At 40.6% G+C, this 23283-nt stretch overlaps 2 protein-coding genes across 2 annotated transcripts; both read left to right on the top strand.

Moving 5' to 3' along the window:
- Positions 1-3460: 3460 nt before the first annotated feature.
- On the top strand, positions 3461-17603 carry LOC135461564 (von Willebrand factor D and EGF domain-containing protein-like). The gene is made up of 13 exons (XM_064738721.1): positions 3461-3581; positions 4214-4423; positions 4768-4932; positions 7300-7553; positions 8260-8346; positions 9132-9473; positions 10704-10789; positions 11232-11295; positions 12655-12849; positions 13866-14086; positions 14820-15114; positions 17082-17231; positions 17462-17603. The coding sequence occupies exons 1-13, from the start codon at positions 3470-3472 to the stop codon at positions 17507-17509; spliced, it is 2229 nt and encodes a 742-aa protein (XP_064594791.1). The 5' UTR covers positions 3461-3469; the 3' UTR covers positions 17510-17603.
- On the top strand, positions 17511-22957 carry LOC135461582 (uncharacterized). Its single transcript, XM_064738748.1, has 5 exons — positions 17511-17643; positions 18136-18326; positions 19080-19352; positions 20133-20220; positions 22656-22957. The coding sequence occupies exons 1-4, from the start codon at positions 17520-17522 to the stop codon at positions 20202-20204; spliced, it is 660 nt and encodes a 219-aa protein (XP_064594818.1). The 5' UTR covers positions 17511-17519; the 3' UTR covers positions 20205-20220; positions 22656-22957.
- The last annotated feature ends 326 nt before the right edge of the window (positions 22958-23283 follow it).

Below are 23283 nucleotides of genomic sequence, written 5' to 3'. Positions count from 1 at the left end.
GACCTTCATCAAAATTGTTCTCAGATAGATGTTCAAGCGATATCACACAACGCATCGTGATGGGTTTGATCAAATGTTGAAGTTCCCTGGGCACTTCTATTGTCTAGTAAATTATACATAACTATGTTAAAACCAAGATCTCCTGTCTTGTGGTGTAATCGTCAGAAAAGGAAGCAATCGAAAAACCAGGAAAAGATGTAACATACATGGGAAACTGCGGATGGTCGTGAGTTTCAACCAGGCCCAGCCTGGTTTAATCCCGCAATAAGACTGGCCTCCGTCGGATAAGGAAAATATTCTTGAGTACGGTGTCTAGCACGAATCAATAAAAATAAATGAATATACTTTATTAATTAACTGTCCCCCTGAACATCAAATACGTTTTACTCTACCACCGATGACAACCCAAACAGGGTATTACACTTCAGGAACATTGTCTTCGAAATCGCGGTAGTACAAATCAAGGATGGTGTCTTAAGACTATTACAAGTCTTGGAAGTGTCTTCAGTGTGTTACAAATCTGGGATGTTGTCGTCAAAGTATTACAAATCAGCGATGGTGTCTTCAGAGTATTACAAATCAAAGATGTTGTCTTTAGAACATTAGAAATATGAGTGATGTCTTCAGATTGTTACAAATTAGGGGTTGTTTTCAGAGTATTGAAAAGCAGGGATGTTGTCCACAAATCTAGGATGTGTGTTCAAAGTATTACAAATAAACTAGGGGCCTCCGTGGCTCCGTCGGTTAGCGCGCGAGCACAGCGTAATGACCCAGGAGCCTTTCACCAAAGCGGTCGCTGCGAGATCAAGTCCAACTTATGCTGGCTTCCTCTCCGACCGTAAGTGGGAAGCTCTGCCAGCAACCTGCGTGGGTTTGCCCCGGGCTGTGCCCGGTTTCCACCCACCATAATGCTGGCCGCCGTCGTATAAGTGAAATATTCTTGAGTACAGCGTAAAACACCAATCAAATAAATAAATTAATAAATACAAATCAACTATTGTATCTCCAGAGTATTTCAAATCATCGATGGTGTCCTTAGAATGTTCATTTTCAGAATGTTACAAATCAGGGATGTGTTCAGAGTATTACAAGTAAGTTTTTAGAGTATTACAGATAGGGGATTAATCTGCAGAGCATTACAAATCTGGGATTGTTGTCTTCAGAATGTTACACATCAGGGATGGGTTCAGAGTATTACCAATAAAATATGTTGTCTTCAGACTATTACAAATCTGGGATTGTCTTCAGAATGTTACACATCAGGGATGCGTTCAGAGTATTACAAATCAGGGATGTGTTCGGAGTATTACAAATCAGGGATGTGTTCGGAGTATTACAAATCAGGGATGTGTTCAGAGTGTTACAAACCAGGGATGTGTTCAGAGTGTTACAAATCAGATATAGTGTCTTCAGAATATTGCAAAGTAGCTACGTTGTCTTCAGGGCATTAGACCTGTGGGTGATGTGTTCACATTATTACAAATCAGGGATTGTTGTCTTCAGGATATTATTAATCCGATATTGTTGTCTTTAGACTGTTACCAATGAGCTATGGTCGCTGTGAGTTCAAGTCCAGCTAATGCTGGCTTCCTCTCCGGCAAAGGTTTTCCAGCAACCTGCGGATGGTGGTGGGTTTCCCCCGGGCTCTGCCCAGTTTCCCACCATAATGCTGGCTGCCGTCGTATAAATGAAATATTCTTGAGTACGGCGTAAAACACAAATCAAATAAATAAATAACCGATGAGCTATGGTGCCTTCAGAGTCTTTCAAACCAGGGCTGATGTCTTCAGAGAGTTATAAATCAGGAATTGTTATGTTGAGGGTGCCACTATGAATTTTTTTCTCGTACATTTGGCGTACGACATTTTACAGGTTCCTAATACCGTTTTATTGTCTTATATGTGCGATGTTGTATAACTGGGCTAAGAGTATTACTAATGAGCAATAGTATCCTCAGAGTGTTACAAATCAGGGATTGGTGTCTTCAGAGTATTATCAATGAACTACGGTATCTTCAGAGTATCACAAATCAACGATGGTATCTTTAAACTATCGGTATTACAAATCATGGATGTGTCTTCAGAGTGTTACAAATCTTACAATAGCCACGCAGAGTATACCTACCAAGTTACATTACTCGGTGTTTCATCAACCAACAGAGAAACATTAAAGTGACTGTTGTAGTCTGAATGTTCTCAGCCGTTTCATCGAGTAGATACGGCATGTTAAGTGAAACGTGGAATATTTCACATGCCTTCAGAGCATTGAAAGCTGTCAGATGTGAACATAGGATAAGACATGGGCTTGGCTTACAAATTATTTATTTATTTATTTGATTGGTGTTTTACGCCGTACTCAAGAAAATTTCACTTATACGACGGCGGCCAGCATTATGGTGAGTGGAAACCGGGCACAGCCTGGGGTTTACTAATAATAAAACCCACACTGAGATATGCATTGATGGCAAGTGTTTTGCCAAAACAAGTAAACTTAAAAAAAAATGTTATATGCAAAAGGAGAATGTCTTTCAGAACGAAACTAAACTTCATATAGAAATGAACACATACAGAAATAAAAACCCACGAGTGAAGCGTTTACGGAGGTGGTAGAAAAAAATCATAATCTGTATTAGATAATGACAAGTTGGTGAGTATTTTAGCTCTTCCTTGTAGGCAAAAAGCCGATAAACAATGAGGCACTAGTGTAGTTTTTGTTGTCTCGGCTGAGGTATGAAGGAGAATTACCAGATGTTGGGGGAAGTGGTGTCCCTTGTCCATAGATTTGAACGATTGCATACACTGGTGACATGTTCTAATGTTCACTAATACCAAACAAATATTCTTAAGGAATGTATGTATGAACGCTTGAGGTTTTACGCCGGACCTAACAATTTTACTGATGACGAGAAGTCAGTAGATGTGTTTACATACACTGCACGTGTCTTCTTGTTGCTGAAAATAACAATGAAAAATGCCCCCCCCCCACTCCTCCAAATTATTTACAATGTATTTGTATACTGATTGACTTGTTTCCCTCAAATCAAGTGTTCCAAATTCAAATGACCACTCCCAGTAATTTAATACTGCGAGAAAACAATAAAAAAATTGCCTCGTGCGTTTATATTTTTGTTAAGTATTGATGAATCTGCATGGTAAGGCTGTCAGTTCAGGAATAAAATCACAACTTTGTTTACCTGTATTCTTTGTTTGCCTGTATCCTGTTTACCCACCCTGTCTCTTGACAACCTACTTGCTGGGCGCTTACATTCGCATAAAAGATTTTAACCTATGGTTTAAATTTCAGGAAATATTTCAGTTTGTCCTGATTCAGGAAGCACAGGTACTTTGATTATTACTGGTTTCGCATATATCCTATTGGTTGACAGTTCAAAAACGTCATTGCATGGGCATAACTATGAGTAATATTGGATCCAACAGTTCACGTGACTTCAGGTTGGTTATATAGTGGGATGCTTGGCTGGCTTCAAACATTGGTGCTTGCACATACTGTCAACACCATGGTCAGGTTCCTGCTACCCATGCTGGGTGCCTTCCTCAGCTTTACCCCCGTCTGGCTTCAAGGTGTGTAGTTTGAAATGCCTTCGCCAGGCCTATGGACATTTACATTTATTTATTTCTTTCATTGGTGTTTTCGCGCCATACTCAAGATTATTTCGCTTACTCGACGGCGATCAGCATTATGGTGGGAGGAAATCGGGCGGAGCCCCGGGGGAAACCACAGACAATCCGCAGGTTCTTGGCAGACCCATTTACATTGAAAAGCCGCGCATTTGTTTATTATATGCACTATATTTGCCTTTTTTTGATGATAGCTTCAATAGCAATCCATCTGTAGGCAATCTTGCACTGTTGCCATATTTGGCTGAACTTCGGATAGGTTACAGAGTGAGATTGTCCCAAACAACTAAACACGCGAAATGCTACTAATGCTGCATAATGAGGTAGAGAATTACCAGAGTGTAGGCTATAACTGAGACCAGTGTTGAGCGTAAGACTTACAAAAGGAAGATGGGCTTTTATGTTTACTTGTTGGAGCAACCTACACTCATATTGTTGTTATTGAGCCCAACCTATACGCGTTTTTGTAATGTTTTCCTAATGCATTGTACTGTTTCCTTTTGCGAACAGAGGTTCAGGACCGGTGGACCTGAATCAAGCAATTAAAAAAAAATGAAATCTTGATTATATTGCAGATCCGTGCGTCTCAAATACTGTGTTATTGAGTGACAGCACTAGAGTCTTGGATCACGTGCAGGAACCGGGTCAGATCACAAACGGCTTCTGTGACATCTCTCTCAAGCCAGGCTGGTACCGGCTCAAAATGGGTAGCAACGATGTGGACCTGGCTGCGTCTACTCCCAATCTAGGCGCCTGTAATACAGCATTTCCCATCTGGATGGAAGGTTAGTTATTTACCTGTTCAACCGTCACTTTTCTCTATTCGAAAGAGGTTTCTCAATATGTGCGCGTATAAAGCTACTCACTTGTTCAACCGTTGCTTTTACCTTCGCAGCTGTAGTTTATATGTATGTACACGAATAACAGTAAAATGTCAGTTACTTGCCTGTTCAAGTTGCAACATTTTCTATTTAGTAGTGTTTGTTTTCTTTAATTTATTCACACATATAGAGTAATAGATTATTTATTCCGCTGTTTAACAGTTTCTCTCCACTTAACGTTACTTCCTCGGTTAAAGTTAATCTGTATACAAAGATCATGGAAGGTTATTCAAAGCGGTGTGTTTCAGGAGCGGTACCAGTTGTCAACAAACAGATTTCAACGACAGTGTGTATTGTGGCATCACCAATGTACCCGTGCGCACTAAAACTTCCGGTCAAAGTGAAGAACTGTGGTCAATATCGAGTGTACCACTTACAGCCCACACCGTTTTGTCCAACTGCGTACTGTTTCAGTAAGTCACCTATGGATACAACAGTTGTGCAGTGCTGAATGCATGGATACAGTTAGCGAGTGTGCGCTGACTGATCTAATACAGTGAAAGGAAAGGGGTTAAGATGAGATGGGAGGTGTATATCGAATGGTGTGAGATTGATAACCAGATGGACGCCATGTGTTTTGTTCTAGATAATAGTCAGCAGGAGTAGGGAAAATTAGATTATCATGCGGTAAATGAGTCAGCGACTAGGATAACCTAGTTTGCCGGTGGGAGTTCTTAGTATCCCCTGTCTCATGTTAGTCTATTGTCTATTGTTTTAAAGGTTGTAGAGCAGGCCGGTACAAGTTCGCCAAAGTGTAACCTGTTTCCCCGCAAGTATTGTTCACGACTGATTATTAGGGCATTGTCACTTAATGTTAATAATGAACTTCAATTATACTAATTCCGGTTTTCTCAGTTGTGTAACTGTCCTTTAGATGATATAGAGGTTTTTACGTCTTTAAGCTGATATTATACAGATAATGCAAACTGCGGAATGGGATATAAGGAATTTGGCTCGAGAGACGTGATACTAGCTCAACGAGTACTAGCATGAGTTGAATATCACTTGTCCAAATCTGACAATTTCTAGTATTCCATACACCGCGTGTTTTGTTACACACCCTAAAAACTCCGTACTCAGTTGTTATTTTAAATCGTTGAATTTGTATGTCGGCAGCGGAAGCACAGGAAACATGTTCAGGAGAGCCCATACTGGGACGACATCTACACACTGTGTATCATAATGTATGCAGACTGACAGGACGCCTAGACCACACGATGACGCGACCCCAACACTTTGGCACGACATACGGTATGACGTAACCTCAACACGCTGATACCGTGACGTCTAGCTTTCACACTGACACGACCTCAACATGCTGATTTTGCGACGTCTACCTTACAACCTCATATGGCCTCATACCATGACGTCTAACTTACACCCTGACACGATCTCGCTGATTCCGTGACGTCTAGCCTTCATGCTTACACGATCTCAACACCCTAATACCGTGACGTCTAGCGTACACCCTGACACTACCTCCACACGCTGATACCGTGACGTCTAGCCTTCACCCTGACGCGACCATAACACGCTGACATCGTGACTTCTAGCTTACACGTTGACACGACCTCAGCACCCTAATACCCTGACGTCTAGCCTTCACGCTGACACGACCTCAACACCCTAATACCATGGCGCTTAGTCTACACGCTGACACGACCTCAACACGCTCATTCCCAGACGTCAAGCCCATACACTGACACTACCGCAGCACAGTGATACCGCCATATCTAGCCTACATCCTGACACTATCTCAACACGTTCATACCGCGACGTCTAGCCTACACGCTGACACGACCTGATCTCACTGATATGGCGACACATACAGTGTGACGTAATTTCAACACTCTGACTCGACTACATGCCGACACGACCTCAACACGCTGATTTTACGACGTCTATAGCCTACGAGCTGATACCGTGATGTTTAGCCTTCAAGCTGACACAACCTCAACACACTGATACCGTGACACATTCACACTGACACAACCCCAACACGCGGACACAGCCTCAACACACTGATACCGTGACACATTCACACTGACACAACTCCAACACGCGGACACAGCCTCAACACACTGATACCGTGATGTTTAACCTTCAGGCTGATACAATATCAACACACTGATACCGCGATGTTTAGCCTTCAAGCTGACACAACCTCAACACATTGATACCGTGATGTTTAACCTTCAGGCTGATACAACCTCAACACACTGATACCGTGATGTTTAGCCTTCCGGCTGACACACAGCCTTAACACACTGATACTGTGATGTTTAGCCTTCAGGTTGACACAACCCCAACACACTGATACTGTGATATTTAACCTTCAGGCTGACACAACCTCAACACACTGATACCGCACACTGACTGACAACGCACTGATAAAGTAGCCTCAACACATGACGCGACCGCCAAACGCTAACACTAACTGACAATTTCGTGATAAAGCACCTTCAACACATGACGCGACCCCCAAACGCTAACACTGACTGACAACGCACTGATAAAGCACCCTCAACACATGACGCGACTCCCAAACGCTAACACTGACTGACAACGCGGTGATAAAGCACCCTCAACACATGACGCGACCCCCAAACGCTAACACTGACTGATAACGCACTGATAAAGCACCCTCAACAACGCACTGAGATTGGTGAACTTGGTTAGGGAGATTTGTAGATGTATGTGCTCCTAAAGACTAACAGTTCATCCGAAGTGATATATTCAAACTACCGTATTTAATATAATAAATGCATCCATCTTTGCAGATAATTTCCCTACCGTTGTCATTGTACCAGAAGTCGTTCCAGTCCTGGGGAAAAGCACTGTTAACCCTACGTTTGAAGACTTACGTTTCGAGTGTAAATTTGTCTCCCCTAACCCAAGTTATTTTTACGACGTCGTTTGGAGAATAAACGGAGCTGAAGTGGCCCGGATAACCCAGAAGTCCGGAGCTAATCTGCCTGTGGGCGCTCAGCTACTGGAGCCCATGTGGACTGGCCAATACAAGCTTGGCATGCACGTAAGATGACCGTCTATTTGTAATAAATAAAGATGCGATATTAGTATTTTTTTAAGAAAACTGAAACAGGAATCAGAAGTTTTAAAGAGCGAGGTTAAGAAAGAGCCAAACATATTTTTTTTCTATTTTAATGTATTTTTCACATACATCTGAAAATAACACGACGGTTACAACAACTTAAGTATTTCACGTGACAGATTCTGTGCCTTTGATGTTGGACTGTTTAATCTCAGCAAAGAGTGCTCTAATTCCATAGCCTGTAGTGAAAGTTATACATTTTTTGCCCCATCACGTCAGTGCGGACTTTAATGTTCTACTATTATCTTTTAAAATATTTAATGGAAGAATATTTTCATTTTTTTTAAATAACGTCAGTATTCATCTACTAATTTCCATCTTGTGTAAATCCTTCGCCACAACGTAGCGTCTTATTGCGTATTTATGAATTCTGCTTTAAATCAGCTGAAAACTCCACCGAGGAACTCTGGTTGTGACGTAATTATTCACAAATTATCACGTGATATTCTGTAAAACCACATCAGAACATCGGTTCTTTATTTCTCACAGTTTAAAATTTATCATCACAAAATCTCTATAATATGAATCATACACTAAAGTACTTTGATTCTTGTAAGGTTATAGTGTTAATAAGTGCTTAAAGTCTCAGACATGTGTAACACCAGGATATTATCAATGTCCACCACAGGTCCAGTGTTCAGTGAGAGTCCGCAGCTCGGCCAATGGAGTGCCCAGTCCGGAACACCACAGCCAACAGTTCTTCGCCGGGCTGAAGGTAAGTTCACTAATACGCTAACCTGATTTGGTCATCCATAGCCCAAGGAGTACTTATACTCACGTTACAAGGTCGATCCACATCCCAAGAAATACCCAGCCCAAAAGTTGCTCACTGGGCTGAAGGTATGCTTCACTAACACGCCAAGGTGACAAGGTCAAACTTCAGTAAGTCACAAGGTCATCGATCCACAGCCCAAGGAATACCCAGTCCAATAGTTGTTCGTTCTACTGAAGGCAAGCTTCGCTAACATGCTAACGTGTCAAGCCCAATCTATCAATCACAATTTCATCGATTCAAGCGCTTAGATATATTCGCTGAGAGCTCTGCACGGTGATTTCTTCATTATAACTGTAAAAATAAAATTTTTTGTTTTATTATGTATAAAATGTACGCGGTTAAAATAGCGGCTGCTGTAAATAGTAAAATAACCTGTTTGCTGTTACGATTTGCTCATGACGTGGGGACAAACACTTACAGTCTGTCATGTTGCTAGTTTGTATTCATTCTAAAGCATTGTACGCGGTCATACACAGTCTGACATATGCCTATTTCGTGCTGTTTAACAAAATATTTCCTACACCTGAAAGTATACTTGGGTTTGAGAATAGTTTCAAACGAAAACTAGTCGAAAAACTCAACTAAATCCTGTGTTTTTAATGTTCAGACATTGACATAAATCGCAAAATGCTTTTAATTGCCACGTGCACTCGAAACAGCATTCTGGCTTGTAAGAGAAATGTAAAATTTGAGGAATAAGCAACACGAGTGTTTACGTTGTCCAGGTGTTAAATCCAGCCGTTGATCTGAACGAGGGAGAATCTGCCGTTATTCAGCTCCAATCCACCGTGCCTGTTCCCTGCCACACCATCTTTGGTTTTCCGTGTACTGTCCGCTTCGTTGACCTGAGAACCGATGTAAATAATGGGTGTGAGACAACAGAGAAAGGAAACTGTGGTTTTGTACTGTCCGCGGACAAATGGAATCTTATTCACGAACTGAAAGTGACGGCGAAGTTCGACGGCATGTTCGGTAGTCGCATAAGCCACCTGTTCCTGACCTCAACACCCCCAGCTTTCAGTGCGGCTAACCACGTATGGGCTGACGTCAAGCCCCAACCGGTCATTGTGAGTAAGCTCAGTAGAGCCGTTCTTTCCAGTGTCTTTAGATATGACATCACTGATTCAAGTGCTGAATATCTGCGGTTCGAGGAGATTAGCACGCCAGCGGGTCGCAATGGCCCAGGAGGCTCTCACCCATGCTGTCGCTGTGAGATCAAGTCCAGCAAGATGCTGGTTATCTCTGCGGCCATACCCGAAAGGTCGTGGGTCTCCCGCTGGTTAGTTCTGCTCGGTTTCCTCCCATCATAATGCTGGCCGCCGTAGTATGGTTGAAATATTATCGAGTACGGCTTAAAACACCAATGAAATAAATAAATAACAAAGCAGATTTTGGCTTAATTAAAATTTTGAATGATGTACAATGATCCAAATACTTAGCGGAACTATAATTATTTGATTTATTTGGTTGGAGTTTTACTCTACTCAAGGATATTTCACGTATACGGACAGAGCTTGGGGGAAACTCACGACCATCTATGCGTCGAAACAGACATTGGTATACCAGCCGTTATCCAAAATGGACGTTCCAGGGTCAGACCTTCCCACGCCTCACAGCGATCACATTGGTCAAACGGTCATTGCGCTGCGCTAGCACGCTAATCTTTAGGTCAAGGACGCTCCCAAACTCAACATAGACTATCATAATCTCTGAGGCATTTTAGACCTATATGTAGTGTATATATCATAATTCATTTATTTATTTATTTGATTGGTGTTTTACGCCGTACTCAAGAATATTTCACTTATACGACGGCGGTCGGCGTTATGGTGGGTGGAAACCGGGCAGAGGCCGGGGGAAACCCACGACCATCCGCAGGTTGCTGACAGGCCTTCCCACTTTCGGCCGGAGAGGAAGCCAGCATGAGCTGGACTTGAACTTAACAGCGACCGCATTGGGAAGAGACTCCTGGGTCATTACGCTGAGCTAGCGCACTAACCAACTGAGCCAAGGAGGCCCCCGTTTATATCATAAACATCATTTGTAATCATTATATTGCTATATGTAGTGTATATATCATAATCATCATTTGTAATCATTATGTTGCTATATGTAGTGTATATATCATAAACATCATTTGTAATCATTATATTGCTATATGTAGTGTATACATCATAATCATCATTTGTAATCATTATGTTGCTATATGTAGTGTATATATCATAATCATCATTTGTAATCATTATATTGCTCTTAGCATGTTTATGTCATGTTTGTCTTCATTGTTATTTTTGTAGATAAACATCCACGATAAAGACGTTCTAACTTCTGGATCCTATTGCATAATACGCAACGACCCCCATTTTTTATCATTTGATCGAAGGTAATCTTTTTGACTTCTTTATCAAGTTAATTTTGACAATTTACAGCAATGGTTGCTTCTTCAGAGATATTCTAGGTGTAAGATGAATACACAGATAGTGGTTTAAGCCCCCATCTGTAAAGACATGTATGGTAAGTGTAGCCTATGAAGTAGGTTCCCGTGGTAAATTGTCACAATACCCCATTCAGTTTCACGTGACATATAAGTAATAAGCTTGAGAAAGATATTTTGAGCCCACTTTTATTGGGTATCTCTTTCAGGAATGGAAGTCAGAAAACTCTATTGACTGAGAGGTAGCTCTACATTTTGTATATCGCCTGTCAGTTTTTATGTTCTTGAGGCATTAATTATTTTAAGTTCGATGTAAAAATGTACTGCATGTCTCGAAACCAATTTGAAGACTAATTTTTAATTCCACAACGTATTTATATTTATTACACAGAGCATTTGATGTGCAGCTGCCCGGCGAGTTTGTGTTGTACCGCCATAAAACCTTACCCATAGAGGTAAGTAGGTCTCATTTAGAATCACATTACTATTCCGTATTTAGGTAGTTTGCGGATAATAATAACTGCAGCCGTGGGCAATGACACTGTCTTATTTTCTACAGTCTTGGATGTGGTCAAATTTTAAAATAAAGGAGTTATGACTGACTATTGTGTTAAACGTAAGAAACTCATGTAGGATGCCGTAAAACGTGATGTCACGAAGGGGCGTCATTTTGTTGTCGTAAAGAGCTATTGAAATACGCCTGAAAAGGAAATAAAATCCTCACGCTCTCAAGCTCTTGTCTGCCTTCTGACCTCCTGACCTCCTGGATAGTAAATAGTCAGTGACAAAAATGCGTGACGTTAAACGAAAAGAGAATTAGAGCAAATTTAGCCTGTATATGCATCGATGAGTTTCGCAACTAACGTTTAAAATGGATCACGTTTTATATTTGTGATGTTGCAGTTCATATCACAGTGAGCAAACTCGTGCACATTGAGAAAGTTGAACGCACCGCCATTATATCACTTTTAAGATTTATTTACTTGATTGGTGTTTTACGCCGTACTCAAGAAGATTTCACTTATGCTACGGCGGCCAGCATTTTGTTGGGAGGAAAGCGGGCAGAAACCAGGGGGAAACCCACAACCATCCGCAGGTTGCTGATGGACCCAGTTTTAATAAACCAAGCGCGAGTAATTTCTATAACCCGATGACACAGCCGTTTTCGTCGACGTCACGCTTACCTCTAGTTTGTGATTCCGGTTTCTGTAACATATATCATGGCCTAGTAAGAATTCCAGATTAAAAGTTTTATAGAGTTAGAAAATACGTCAGAATAATATGGATGTCCCCTTTTCCACAATAACCAAGGCTATATAATTTGTTATAATTTTCTTTTAATCACTGGATCTGACGTAGAATCTGATACAATAGTCTCATGAATAAATGTTCGTTTTCCAGGAAGAGATATTTGGCTATTTGAAGCTCCCATCAGTTTTGGTCACACTTGATCATGGTGTCCAATAAGATGGTTATCTCCCCTGAACTTTATCTTCCCAAGCTGTACGAAAAGCTAGCATTACGAACGATTTAAGTTGTTGAATACGAAGCTAAGTGTGATGCACGATGAAATTAAAATTCACGCTTTTTGCTGAGCTTGGTTTGAAGGTAGATGCATTATGAAATTTCTGACTGATAAAATTAATTTACGATGCTATTACTGGTAGTGACATGTGCCAGTCATGTCCGTCAAGCCAACTGTGACTATCCGCAGTTTTATGTTTTTATGTAATTTGAATTTATTTCGGTACGATAAAAATGAAACATACATGTGTACATGACTTGACAACACCATCTAATGATGTTCATTTCAGGTGCGGGGATTTTTCCAGCCGTGTGGACACATCCCACATTGTATTTGTGGTACGGCTGTTAGATCAGGCGAGCAGATTTTTGTGTTTTCGAAGTGTAATGATAACCTGGTTTATCAAACAACCCGAGTGCGGGTGTACGGCTGCAACAGCAAACAGATGAGAGTCACCACACCGGATAAAGGCACTAACTATAAGGTATAAAAGAACTACAACGTACAGTGTAAAACCCGAGCGCTATGGGTTAGGCAGAATTAAGTATGATAACAAAAGTATAGAGTTTGTGAATTGCAATATATTGGGCGTCAGTTGTCTTGAATTACCCAGAATGCTGTATTGTCATCACATTTAATTTACAGACATTAAAGGACCACCAAGACCGTTTGTCATATATTTCTTTGTTTTTCTTAATCTTAATATGTATAAATTGTCTTTGAATGGGTATGTCATTTTTGTGATTTGCAAGTGAACATTAAAGTGAGTCTAAAACAAATACAACGTTAAGTCCGTAGATGACTTTAGTCCGTGGCATTCCAGGTCTTTGATTTCGGTCCTTTCGCAGCTTGATAATATCTGGCTATTGCCGTTTTAGGTGTCCTGTCAAGGAGCAGTTTAAGTGTCAGGACATCAGTTCATTGCCGTTTTGGGTTTCCTATCAAGGACGAGCCTAAATGCCTGGTCATTGGCATTTTAGGTGTCCCGACAAAGAGTAGCCTGAATGTCACGATATCAGGTTATTGTCGTCTTAGATGCCAAATTTCCGAGCAGCCTTAATGGCACGATGTCTAGTCATTGCCGTTTTAGGTGTCCTATCAAAGAGCAGCCTGAATGTCACGATATCTGGCCATTGCCGTTTTAGGTGTCCTATCAAAGAGCAGCGTAACAGTCACGATGTTGATAAATTGTCGTTCCTCTTGGACTTAAGCAGTCATTATGTGCATTTAGTTACAGATTTGCCGTGAATTCAGTTTTATATCTTTAAATTCTTCATTTATCTGCGTTTTGGATCGCATGCGAGGCTCACCACTTATGTTGACCTGTAATGACGTCACGAGTTGGTCAGCTTGAAAGCATAAAGTATTTTACATTAAGGATTTACTATGATGTAAGGCAGCTCAACTTGTCACCCTGTTTTAAAGTAAAAAAAAACTGACTGACTCCATAGATGTTTAAAGTTTGATTCCCCATACACAGCTGTTGGTTACATTTCGCAGGTAGAACTGCCTACTGGTATGGTGGTTGAGATCAGGAACGGTTACGTCAAGATCATCCCCTCACCGGCTGACGTGGGACAGGTGACGGGGCTGTGTGGGAACTTCAACGGGGATAAGGATGACGAGTACATAGACCCGAATGGGATCCAGCACAGCAATGCCTGTGACTTCCTTTTATTCAGTCGATTTTGTGTGGTCAATAAATATGGAGAGACTTGGAGGTAAGTAAAACTTAATTGTATGCTTAGTACGATTTTGATAAGTACGTTTTCAATATTCCAGCACAACTTTTGCACTTCATTATAAACTGTTTGGTACAACTTGACTGTATGTCAGCAATTATTGCCTTTTCTTTACAACCCACTGACTGAAGGAAAAGACCTCGGATGATAACGTGTCCACAAAAAATGAACAATGTTTCCGAATTTCAAAATGGCCAGTATTTAATGTGTCCGCTTTTGCTTATGCATTTGTTTAGATACAAACCCTGTTATTTTAGCCAGCTAGATTTAATCCACCATTTTCACAAAACACATCATTTGGTCAAATTAGAATAATCCGGGCGCTGTCTCCTTGTCGTTTTTTCGGAATGTGGCTCTGAGAAGTCCGTATTACACACCGAGTGATGGGTTTAATTGTGTTTAACTGATTTTCTAGAGAACAGTTTCATAAGCTTTAGTTTCATTGAAGGGCTAAGTTTTAACAATGGCAGGTATCACTCCACGGCATCCATCAGTATTGTGCTTTGGCAAAGAATAGTTTTGTGAAACAGGCCCCAGTTCTGATCGCTGGCTTTGGTTAAGTACATTAATCTGATAGCCATTGCATAACAGATCACAGCAATCACACGAATGAAACGTGATTGATCTCATAGTATTCAATTTTATTCCTTGGTTTTCAGATTTAAAACGTGATTGTCTTTAATAGTGCTGAATTTTATTCCCTCATTTTCAGAATTAAAATCGCAGATGAGTCGTATTACGGCTATCCTAATATCGTCCTAAGTCCAGCCCAGGTGGGTCAATGTTCTTGTACCAGCCTGACTGGACAGGTGTCACAGGACGTGAGCTGTAGCAGGGTGTCCCCTCAACATTGCGGCACCCTAGACCCCGTGGTGACGGACGAATTTTGTACTCAGATTCCACCATCGTCGACCGGGCGGAGAAAGAGACAAGCAGAAAACAGTGATGATTTGAATGACGACGATGTCAGGCCCGTTTTCCCGTTGTACACGGACACTGAATTTCAGGTAAGGGTATTTGGGTAGACCATGTAAACCCATTAGTGGTCATGACCTTAAGGATGCAGTGTGATGTAAGTGGACGTCATTCACAGACACAGGCGAATTACACTAATGTATGCTCACTCGTGCATATGAAGCCGTGGATGCAATGTGATGTAAGTGGCCCTATGTAGACACATTCAACCACAGATACAGGCGAATTACACTAATGTATGCTCACTCGTGCATATGAAGCCGTGGATGCAATGTGATATAAGTGGGCCTATGTAGACACATTCAGTCACAGATACAGGCGAATTACACTAATGTAGGCTCACTCGTGCATATGAAGCCGTGGATGCAATGTGATATAAGTGGGCCTATGTAGACACATTCAGTCACAGATACAGGCGAATTACACTAATGTAGGCTCACTCGTGCATATGAAGCCGTGGATGCAATGTGATGTAAGTGGGCCTATGTAGACACATTCAATCACAGATACAGGCGAATTACACTAATGTATGCTCACTCGTGCATATGAAGCCGTGGATGCAATGTGATGTAAGTGGGCCTATGAAGACACATTCAGTCACAGATACGGGCGAATTACACTAATGTATGCTCATTCGTGCATATGAAGCCGTGGATGCAATGTGATGTAAGTGGGCCTATGTAGACACATTCAGTCACAGATACGGGCGAATTACACTAATGTATGCTCACTGGTGCATATGAAGCCGTGGCTGCAATGTGACGTAAGTGGGCCCATGTAGACACATTCAGTCACAGATACTGGCAAATTACACTAATGTAGGCTCACTCGTACATATAAAGCCGTGGATGCAATGTGATGTAAGTGGGCCTATGTAGACACATTCAATCACAGATACGGGCGAATTACACCAGTGTAGACACATTTGTGGCCGCGAAGCCATGAATACCGTGTGAAGTATGTGGACATGATTTGTGTTAGTTACTCAATGTCGACTTATTCATGGAAGAATCAGTGCAGTGCGATTGTAGTACTTTTTGAAACGGTTTTATATTTTAAGAATCATTAAGAACCATTCTGACGAAATTATCAAAGGCTTGCAAATTGTCTTCTGTAATTCAGAAAAACGACCAATTGTGTCGTGAACGGAAAGGTCACAAACAGCCTCTGGTTTCACCAAAACACTGATGTATGCGCATTTGACAGTAAACATCTTGCCAATCAACTATCTGCAATTGGTCTACAAGTATTTACCAAAAACCAGTAGTAAGCATTGTTCCCTATTGAATATGACCTCTGACTAACTGAGTGACGTCTAAATGGCATTGATTTCCGAAATAACACGAAATAACCTCTGACCTTGGAGTGGCCTCTGGCCTCTCATTAACCTCTCACAGGCTCTGAGTGACTTCAGACTGACTCCGAGCGACCTGACTGACTGAGTTATCTTTGACTCTTTCTGAGTGGCTTTTGACTGGATCTGTTTGAACTCGTAGTCTGAATGACTGAGATATGGTTGGGGTGTTCCTCTGGTCGACAGAGTAGGTTCTTTATTTGCCCGCAATGGCATGGTGCACGGAGCGTGTTGCCTGCTAAGTGGGTAGACTCGGGGTTTAATTGTGAGTCAATTTATACGTAAGATTTTAATATCTGCGAGCTTAGTAACACGTCCCATGGCATTTGGCTAAAAACCAACACCAGAGCACGCTCCACAAAAAATCTTATGCATTTAGGTGCCTTGGTGTAATATGTCAAGGCTGGCGTCAGCGCGTTCTCGGACCAGCAAATATTTAGAGCTAGGATGACATAGATATTGCTTGGACAGATTTGTCCGCATTGACTAACAGAAACCAAACGATCACTCAGGAAGGAATTCGATTTCAAAAGGACAGTTCCATACTACTATTTCAGGCTCAAGCAACAAGATTTGTGTGTTGCAGAAGTGGTTTTGTTCAATTGTTTGATACTGATTGCACCGTTTGGGTTTGTTGCTGGGCAGGTACCAACGTGGAGAAATGGATGGAATGAGCAGAAAGCTAGACAGCATTGTGAACTCTTCTTTCAACGGTCCCCTGCATTTCAACCTTGTTTACAAGTCGATAACGTGGAAATGGATCGTGACATCGACTTTTGTACTATTGACGTGCTGGTAAGTTTGATGCACACACAATAAAAATTACAGTGATAAATCGGATAGTATGCAGTGTATGCCAATGTGTCAGCCAAAGAATGCAGCATGTCCACTGTTTTTGTAAAAACTCGCCTATCTGGAGAGATTCCGAACACAACTTTTTAGTTACACATTCAAAGCTTCTTTCTGTATATAAATAATTCTTCCCCATGTTAGTGGATATAGCACCAGTGTTTTGTCCTCCACAGCTGTCTGGCACCACAGAATGGACCCTGTCCTCCTTGGAATCGTTTTAAACACAATTGTATGTCTGAGGTGCGAAGGAACACAACGCTGTGGATGCCGGAAGGCAACTTGCCGTCCGTGCTTGATCAAGTGATGGAATCTAGTTGCCTGAACGAATGTTCTTTCCACGGAAATTGTGTTGCGGGTATGGTGTGTTTTCTTCTACAATAGCAAGGTTTAAATTTCACGGCCTAAATTCAGCCAACCGGTGTCGTACCAGACTTATTGGTTCGTCTATCCTTCATTGATTCTAATTCCGCTTAGTACGTGGCCAGGGCCAATATATTCATCGTGCTGATTTAGGTAGCCAGGTTGATAAACAGTTGCAATCGAAGGGCAATTAACTTATATACTAGCACGATACAAGATATGAATATTGATTTCACTCATTCGCCTAGAACATATTTTGCATCTTTACAACATCATTGAAAACTGTTCACTGCTTCTCTTTGCATGACTCTGTCCAAATTTTGTACTGTATATGCTTTCTTAGGTCTTTGGTAGTTTGTTTTAAACGTCGTTTGGGAATTGGAGTTTGGAATTATGATTATTGACCTGGAAGTCCATCTTGGTTGAGGGCTGGTATACGAATGTCTGTTTCAACGCATGCATGTGTAACATGCCGTGTCATCCTCAGGTAAATGCCAGTGTGAGGCAGGCTGGATAGGGGACGATTGTTCCATTGATGGCAACACACCACCGGAAGTTCTGGGCTTGCCGAGAGGTGGACTATGTGATCTCAAACACCGGAAATGTGACCGAACTGTGGTGTACGGGTCGCGGTTCCCATCCTCCGAAAACATCACGTGCAAAGTTGTTACGGTCTTTGTAAGTATAACTGATGTACAAAAGCTAATCTTACTTTTATGAAGTTTAGACGTGGCCGAGTGGTTAAAGATACTTGCCTATCAATAACTATGACATAGGAGGTAAGGGCCAAAACGCGGCCTTGGACTGCAGATTGGCATCCCCGTCGGTTTGTTTTTAAGGAATTTGTACACAACAATGAATGTGATCCACTTGACTTGGCTGTTTTTTTTCAAACTAGAAATGTGAAACGATTTAATCACGGGACTCTGTTTCCACCCCTCTCTCTGTAGTGTTCTTTGGTATCGTTATTCTGTCAGTAGTCGCTTGTTAGACATGCTAGTCTTTATATAGATGACCAATTTCTCTATTTCACGAAATTAAAGACTCAAACTCCTTTAGTTAATCTGTAGGAAACTCGACACTAGAATAAACCAAGATAATGTAATCTGCTTTATTCACGGAGATACAGTAATTATAGCATTTTGAATTGGGAGCTCAAATAGCTCGCAGCGACTGATATGTTTTTGACAACAGGGTGACCTGCTCGAATCCGGCTTTCGCTGCATAGTTAAACTTCGACTCAAAGTCAGAAGGCTTTTCAGGTATGGGTAGCGATGGATATTGATTTACTCCGTTTTCCGCATTCCGTTTTCCTCCACTCATAAACCTGACGTGAAACTCGCGAGTCGGTATGCGTTCAATACCAGTCAAATGTTTATAAATTTATTAACTTAGAAATAAATTAATAAATAAATTACATTCTGATTTCAGAAAGTGACAGAAAGTACACCTTACTATTCAACAGCAGTTTTCCGCCACTCTGGCGAAATCGTGTGCCCCCTGGGACATGAAATTGTTAGACAGTACACGGGCCGACCTAGATTGTATTACATCTCTGTCGGCATTATCTACGATGTGTTCAGCCAGCCTAAGCCCTTCCTTCCTTTCCACTCGGATGATTTCACCTGCAACATAAACGGCATGAGCTTTACGTGTAGGAATTCATTTCTGTCAGGCACACAACCAGTAACCACCCAAAGACAGGTAAACACCATTCACTCAACCATTATCAACTCGCACACTGTCATGCAGAAATTCGGACTGACTCCGTAGACTTTGCCCATGTTCGGCAAAGATTCTACACTGTCAACTCTATACTGCTGGCGATGCTGTAACAAAATGTAACAAAATATTTGAAGGCCATTGGCCTATATCATAAAATCTAAATCTTAATTGTTATAAATATTTGTAGATCAAAAGTTATATACATATAGATTTCGAGATATCCTATTTTTAAAATATGCTGGTTTTCGAGTTTTAACATATCTGATTTTAAACATGTCCAAACATTCTTGTTTCGTATTTGATGTTCTCACTGCCATATCGAAAACTTCAACCGCCTGGTGTTTTCACCTTGTTCTCGCCACAATATGGCTGAAAAATTGCCGATGTGGCGTTAAGCCATAATCACTCATTCATTCACTCAGAAATCTGGATTAGGTGTCGTGTGGTTTCAGTGGTTTCCTCAGTCAAATTTCCTCCACCCGTAAACTGCCCCCCCCCCCACTTTCTGTATACGGGGTGAAGCCAATCAATCCTCAACGAATGCATTCTGACCAGATTCTCTGATTCTCATCAGATTCTCCTATACTCGTCAGATTCTCTGATTCTCATGAGATTCTCCTGTTCTCCTCAGATTATCTGATTCTTGTCAGAATATCGGCCTGTTGGTTATTATGTCCCCCGAAAACAAATTGTAAGTGTTCTTGCCACTTTCTTGTGTTTTGTTCACTTTACTTGACATTCGGTATGATCTCACTTCAGATCACCACCACCACCACCCCTGCCACCCCCTTTACCACCATCTATCCGGAGTTTACAAATTTTACGTTTTGAGGATTCTTTTATGCAGGTAGGTCTTTCACCACAGATCCAATCATGTACAAGCTCATTAGCAACTTACAATCTCATTAGCATATGGCTTAAGCAGAATTATAATCCTTAAAGTACAGTGATTTATTGTACTCAGCTAGCGGAGGTATCGGCAGTCGTTGTTACTGTCCTGTTAACGTTTTAAAACTTAGATAACTTATGTTAAATTAGGGCTGAGGCTCAACATTAAAACGACTAAATCGTATTCAGCAATTTCATTAGTATACTCATCTAAAAAATGGCCACGTAGATTTCCCCAAACAATGAGTGAGAGTAGCATTTTATATCTTTAATTGCATGATGATCTGATGGAGCAATGTAGCAAATTTACAGGGGAGATAAGTCTTCCAGATATGGAGCATCTGTATATGTATCTGGGCAACTTCACAAAATGCTTAGTGAGATCTGGTGGATACCTGCCTCATTTCACACCACTAGGCTTTTACCAGTAAGGTGAAGTGTTCGAATCCAGCTTTCGGCTGTTCGGCTGGAGCTTTCAGGTGAGAACGTTTGGTGGGTAAGTATTGAAGTGTGGAGATTGCTTGGTTTCCTTTCCTGATACGTCTGACCGTGTGTGAGCACGTGAATTGTCTGATCGACGGCTATACCTTTGGAATTATCTCTAGCTAATTAGCAAGCACGCTAAAAATACCTCAGTTAGTGCTGACATCTTGTCCAGCGCTGAACGTTTGACAGTGCAGGTTACAGCATAGGAAGTTATCCAACATGCAGGCGGTTGTCCGTGAGGTATATCCTTTGTTCCGAAACTGCTGGAGAAGAGTGTGGAAAGCTGCTGTAGAAGAATCTTGTCACTGAATACCTGGGATTTGTACCCATTTGTGTGCATGTAGAGGTGCCAGGGTAATTCGGTTAGGTTGAAGGCCCGTATATAGTGTAAACCTACATATGTATATATAGTGTAAACCTACATATGTATATATAGTGTAAACCTACACATGTATATATATAGTGTAAACCTACACACGTATATATAGTGTAAGCGTACCTATGTATATATAGTGTAAACCTACACATATATATTTAGTGTAAACCTACATATGTATATATAGTGTAAACCTACACATGTATATATATAGTGTAAACCTACACACGTATATATAGTGTAAGCGTACCTATGTATATATAGTGTAAACCTACACATATATATTTAGTGTAAACCTACATATGTATATATAGTGTAAACGTACACATGTATATATATATATATATATATATATATATATATATATATATATATATATATATATATATATATATATATATATATATATATATATATAGTGTAAACCTACTCATGTATATATAGTGTAAACCTTCACATGTATATATAGTGTAAACATACCTATGTTTATATAGTGTAAACCTACATATGTATATATAGTGTAAACCTACACATGTATAAATCGTGTAAACCTACACATGTATATATATAGTGTAAACGTACACATGTATATATAGTGTAAGCGTACCTATGTATATATAGTGTAAACCTACACATGTATATATAGTGTAAACCTACATATGTATATATAGTGTAAACCTACACATGTCTATATAGTGTAAACCTACACATGTCTATATAGTGTAAACCTACACATGTATATACAGTGTAAACCTACACATGTATATATAGTGTAGACCTATATATGCACCACGGTGGTGGGATGGAATATATTCTATTTTCATGGTTATATTGAATTGGAATATATATACAGAACTGTCATATTTTTCAACAATGATCTACATAGTATAGGATTATTAAAAATAATAATGATATAAGCATTGTTCGGTATAATGTCTATAGTACACGTGGATACACTTAATTAAAACTTCAACTACACAGTAGAAGCATAGCTGACTGCCACACACTGAAATAAAACACAACAAAATTATGTGAAACACAATGAGAGCAAATATAAATGGACAGATTAAAACTGAGCTTATACTGTTTGCTGTGAACGGTGCATATTTTGTCAGTAGGGACAAATTATTCGCATGCGCACCAGGGAGCGGCTCAGATTTCCTTTTCGTTCTGTACACGCTTAACGGAGACATGAATGACATATTCATTTCACTGACTATATAGATCCCCTTGAATATCGTCGCTCTGAGCTTTGCCACGATGTTAGAATAAGAGGGCAGAAATGTTATCTGGTAGTTCTTTCCATCTAGACATCTTTTTCCAGCTACAGTGGTACAGTCTGTGTCGGATCCTATAAGAAGTGTTACCTCCCTTTTTGTCTATAGGCGTGGCTATATAACTAGCCGTGGTTAAGTCTACGCTTAACTTCAGTCAATTTTTTTTTCTGAAAAAAAAAAACAGTACTAGTACTTTCTTGTAACTTGTCAGCGTTTATAGTGTACATATGTTTATTGTAGCATGTGTCTTTACAGGAATGACGAACCGGAAGCCAAAAACCTGCTGCCCAACCCTTAACTAGTTTGTCCACTACACCATATCGTCGGCAAAATATTAAATTGCTGTTCTCCACACTGCAGATATAATCGTCACTTCCCATGGAAGACAAACAATCTGGATCTGCCTTTGTTGTATAACTTCCTTAATTTTGTGATTAACTTTAGTATAAGCCTTACGTATGATCGTTATTTTTCATGGAAGACAAACTTTGTACGTCTAGACCTGTTTCTGTCATGTGTCTAATCAAATAAACACGATGACTTGCATCAAAACTTTCCCTCGCATTTCCTTACGTTTATTTTTGCGTCAGTGCTTTGAAGTTCTACAGCTTTACAGAGTACGATTTTGTGCTTAACCGCAATAATGGACTCTCTGCCAGACTCACCATGTACGTGACAAATTTCTGCACTTCAGCCGTATCCGACCTGTGATATATTTCTTTTAGAAAGTGGCCTATATTCAGCAAAAGTCAGTCATACTCGCTACCAAAATTGCCTTTAGTCATTGACACGTAACAACACAAGCCCTTCTCATTGATATATTTGAAGTTCACATTATTGAAAGGAAAATGAAGTTGAAATAGAACACTTTTTTCTAATTCAT

This window comes from Liolophura sinensis, chromosome 1 (genome assembly GCF_032854445.1).
Source record: "Liolophura sinensis isolate JHLJ2023 chromosome 1, CUHK_Ljap_v2, whole genome shotgun sequence".
Classification (NCBI taxonomy): domain Eukaryota; kingdom Metazoa; phylum Mollusca; class Polyplacophora; order Chitonida; family Chitonidae; genus Liolophura; species Liolophura sinensis.
This window is presented reverse-complemented; position numbering and strand designations above follow the sequence as displayed.

Bases quoted from the DNA above. Each gene is read 5' to 3' on its own strand.
- LOC135461564 (XM_064738721.1), top strand. From the start codon at position 3,470: ATGCTTGGCTGGCTTCAAACATTGGTGCTTGCACATACTGTCAACACC. The intron at 4,424-4,767 runs GTTAGTTATTTA...GGTGTGTTTCAG, and splicing joins ATTTCCCATCTGGATGGAAG to GAGCGGTACCAGTTGTCAAC. The intron at 15,115-17,081 runs GTAAGGGTATTT...GTTGCTGGGCAG, and splicing joins ACACGGACACTGAATTTCAG to GTACCAACGTGGAGAAATGG.
- LOC135461582 (XM_064738748.1), top strand. From the start codon at position 17,520: ATGTCTGAGGTGCGAAGGAACACAACGCTGTGGATGCCGGAAGGCAAC. The intron at 17,644-18,135 runs GTATGGTGTGTT...TGTCATCCTCAG, and splicing joins CCACGGAAATTGTGTTGCGG to GTAAATGCCAGTGTGAGGCA. The intron at 18,327-19,079 runs GTAAGTATAACT...TTCTGATTTCAG, and splicing joins GCAAAGTTGTTACGGTCTTT to AAAGTGACAGAAAGTACACC.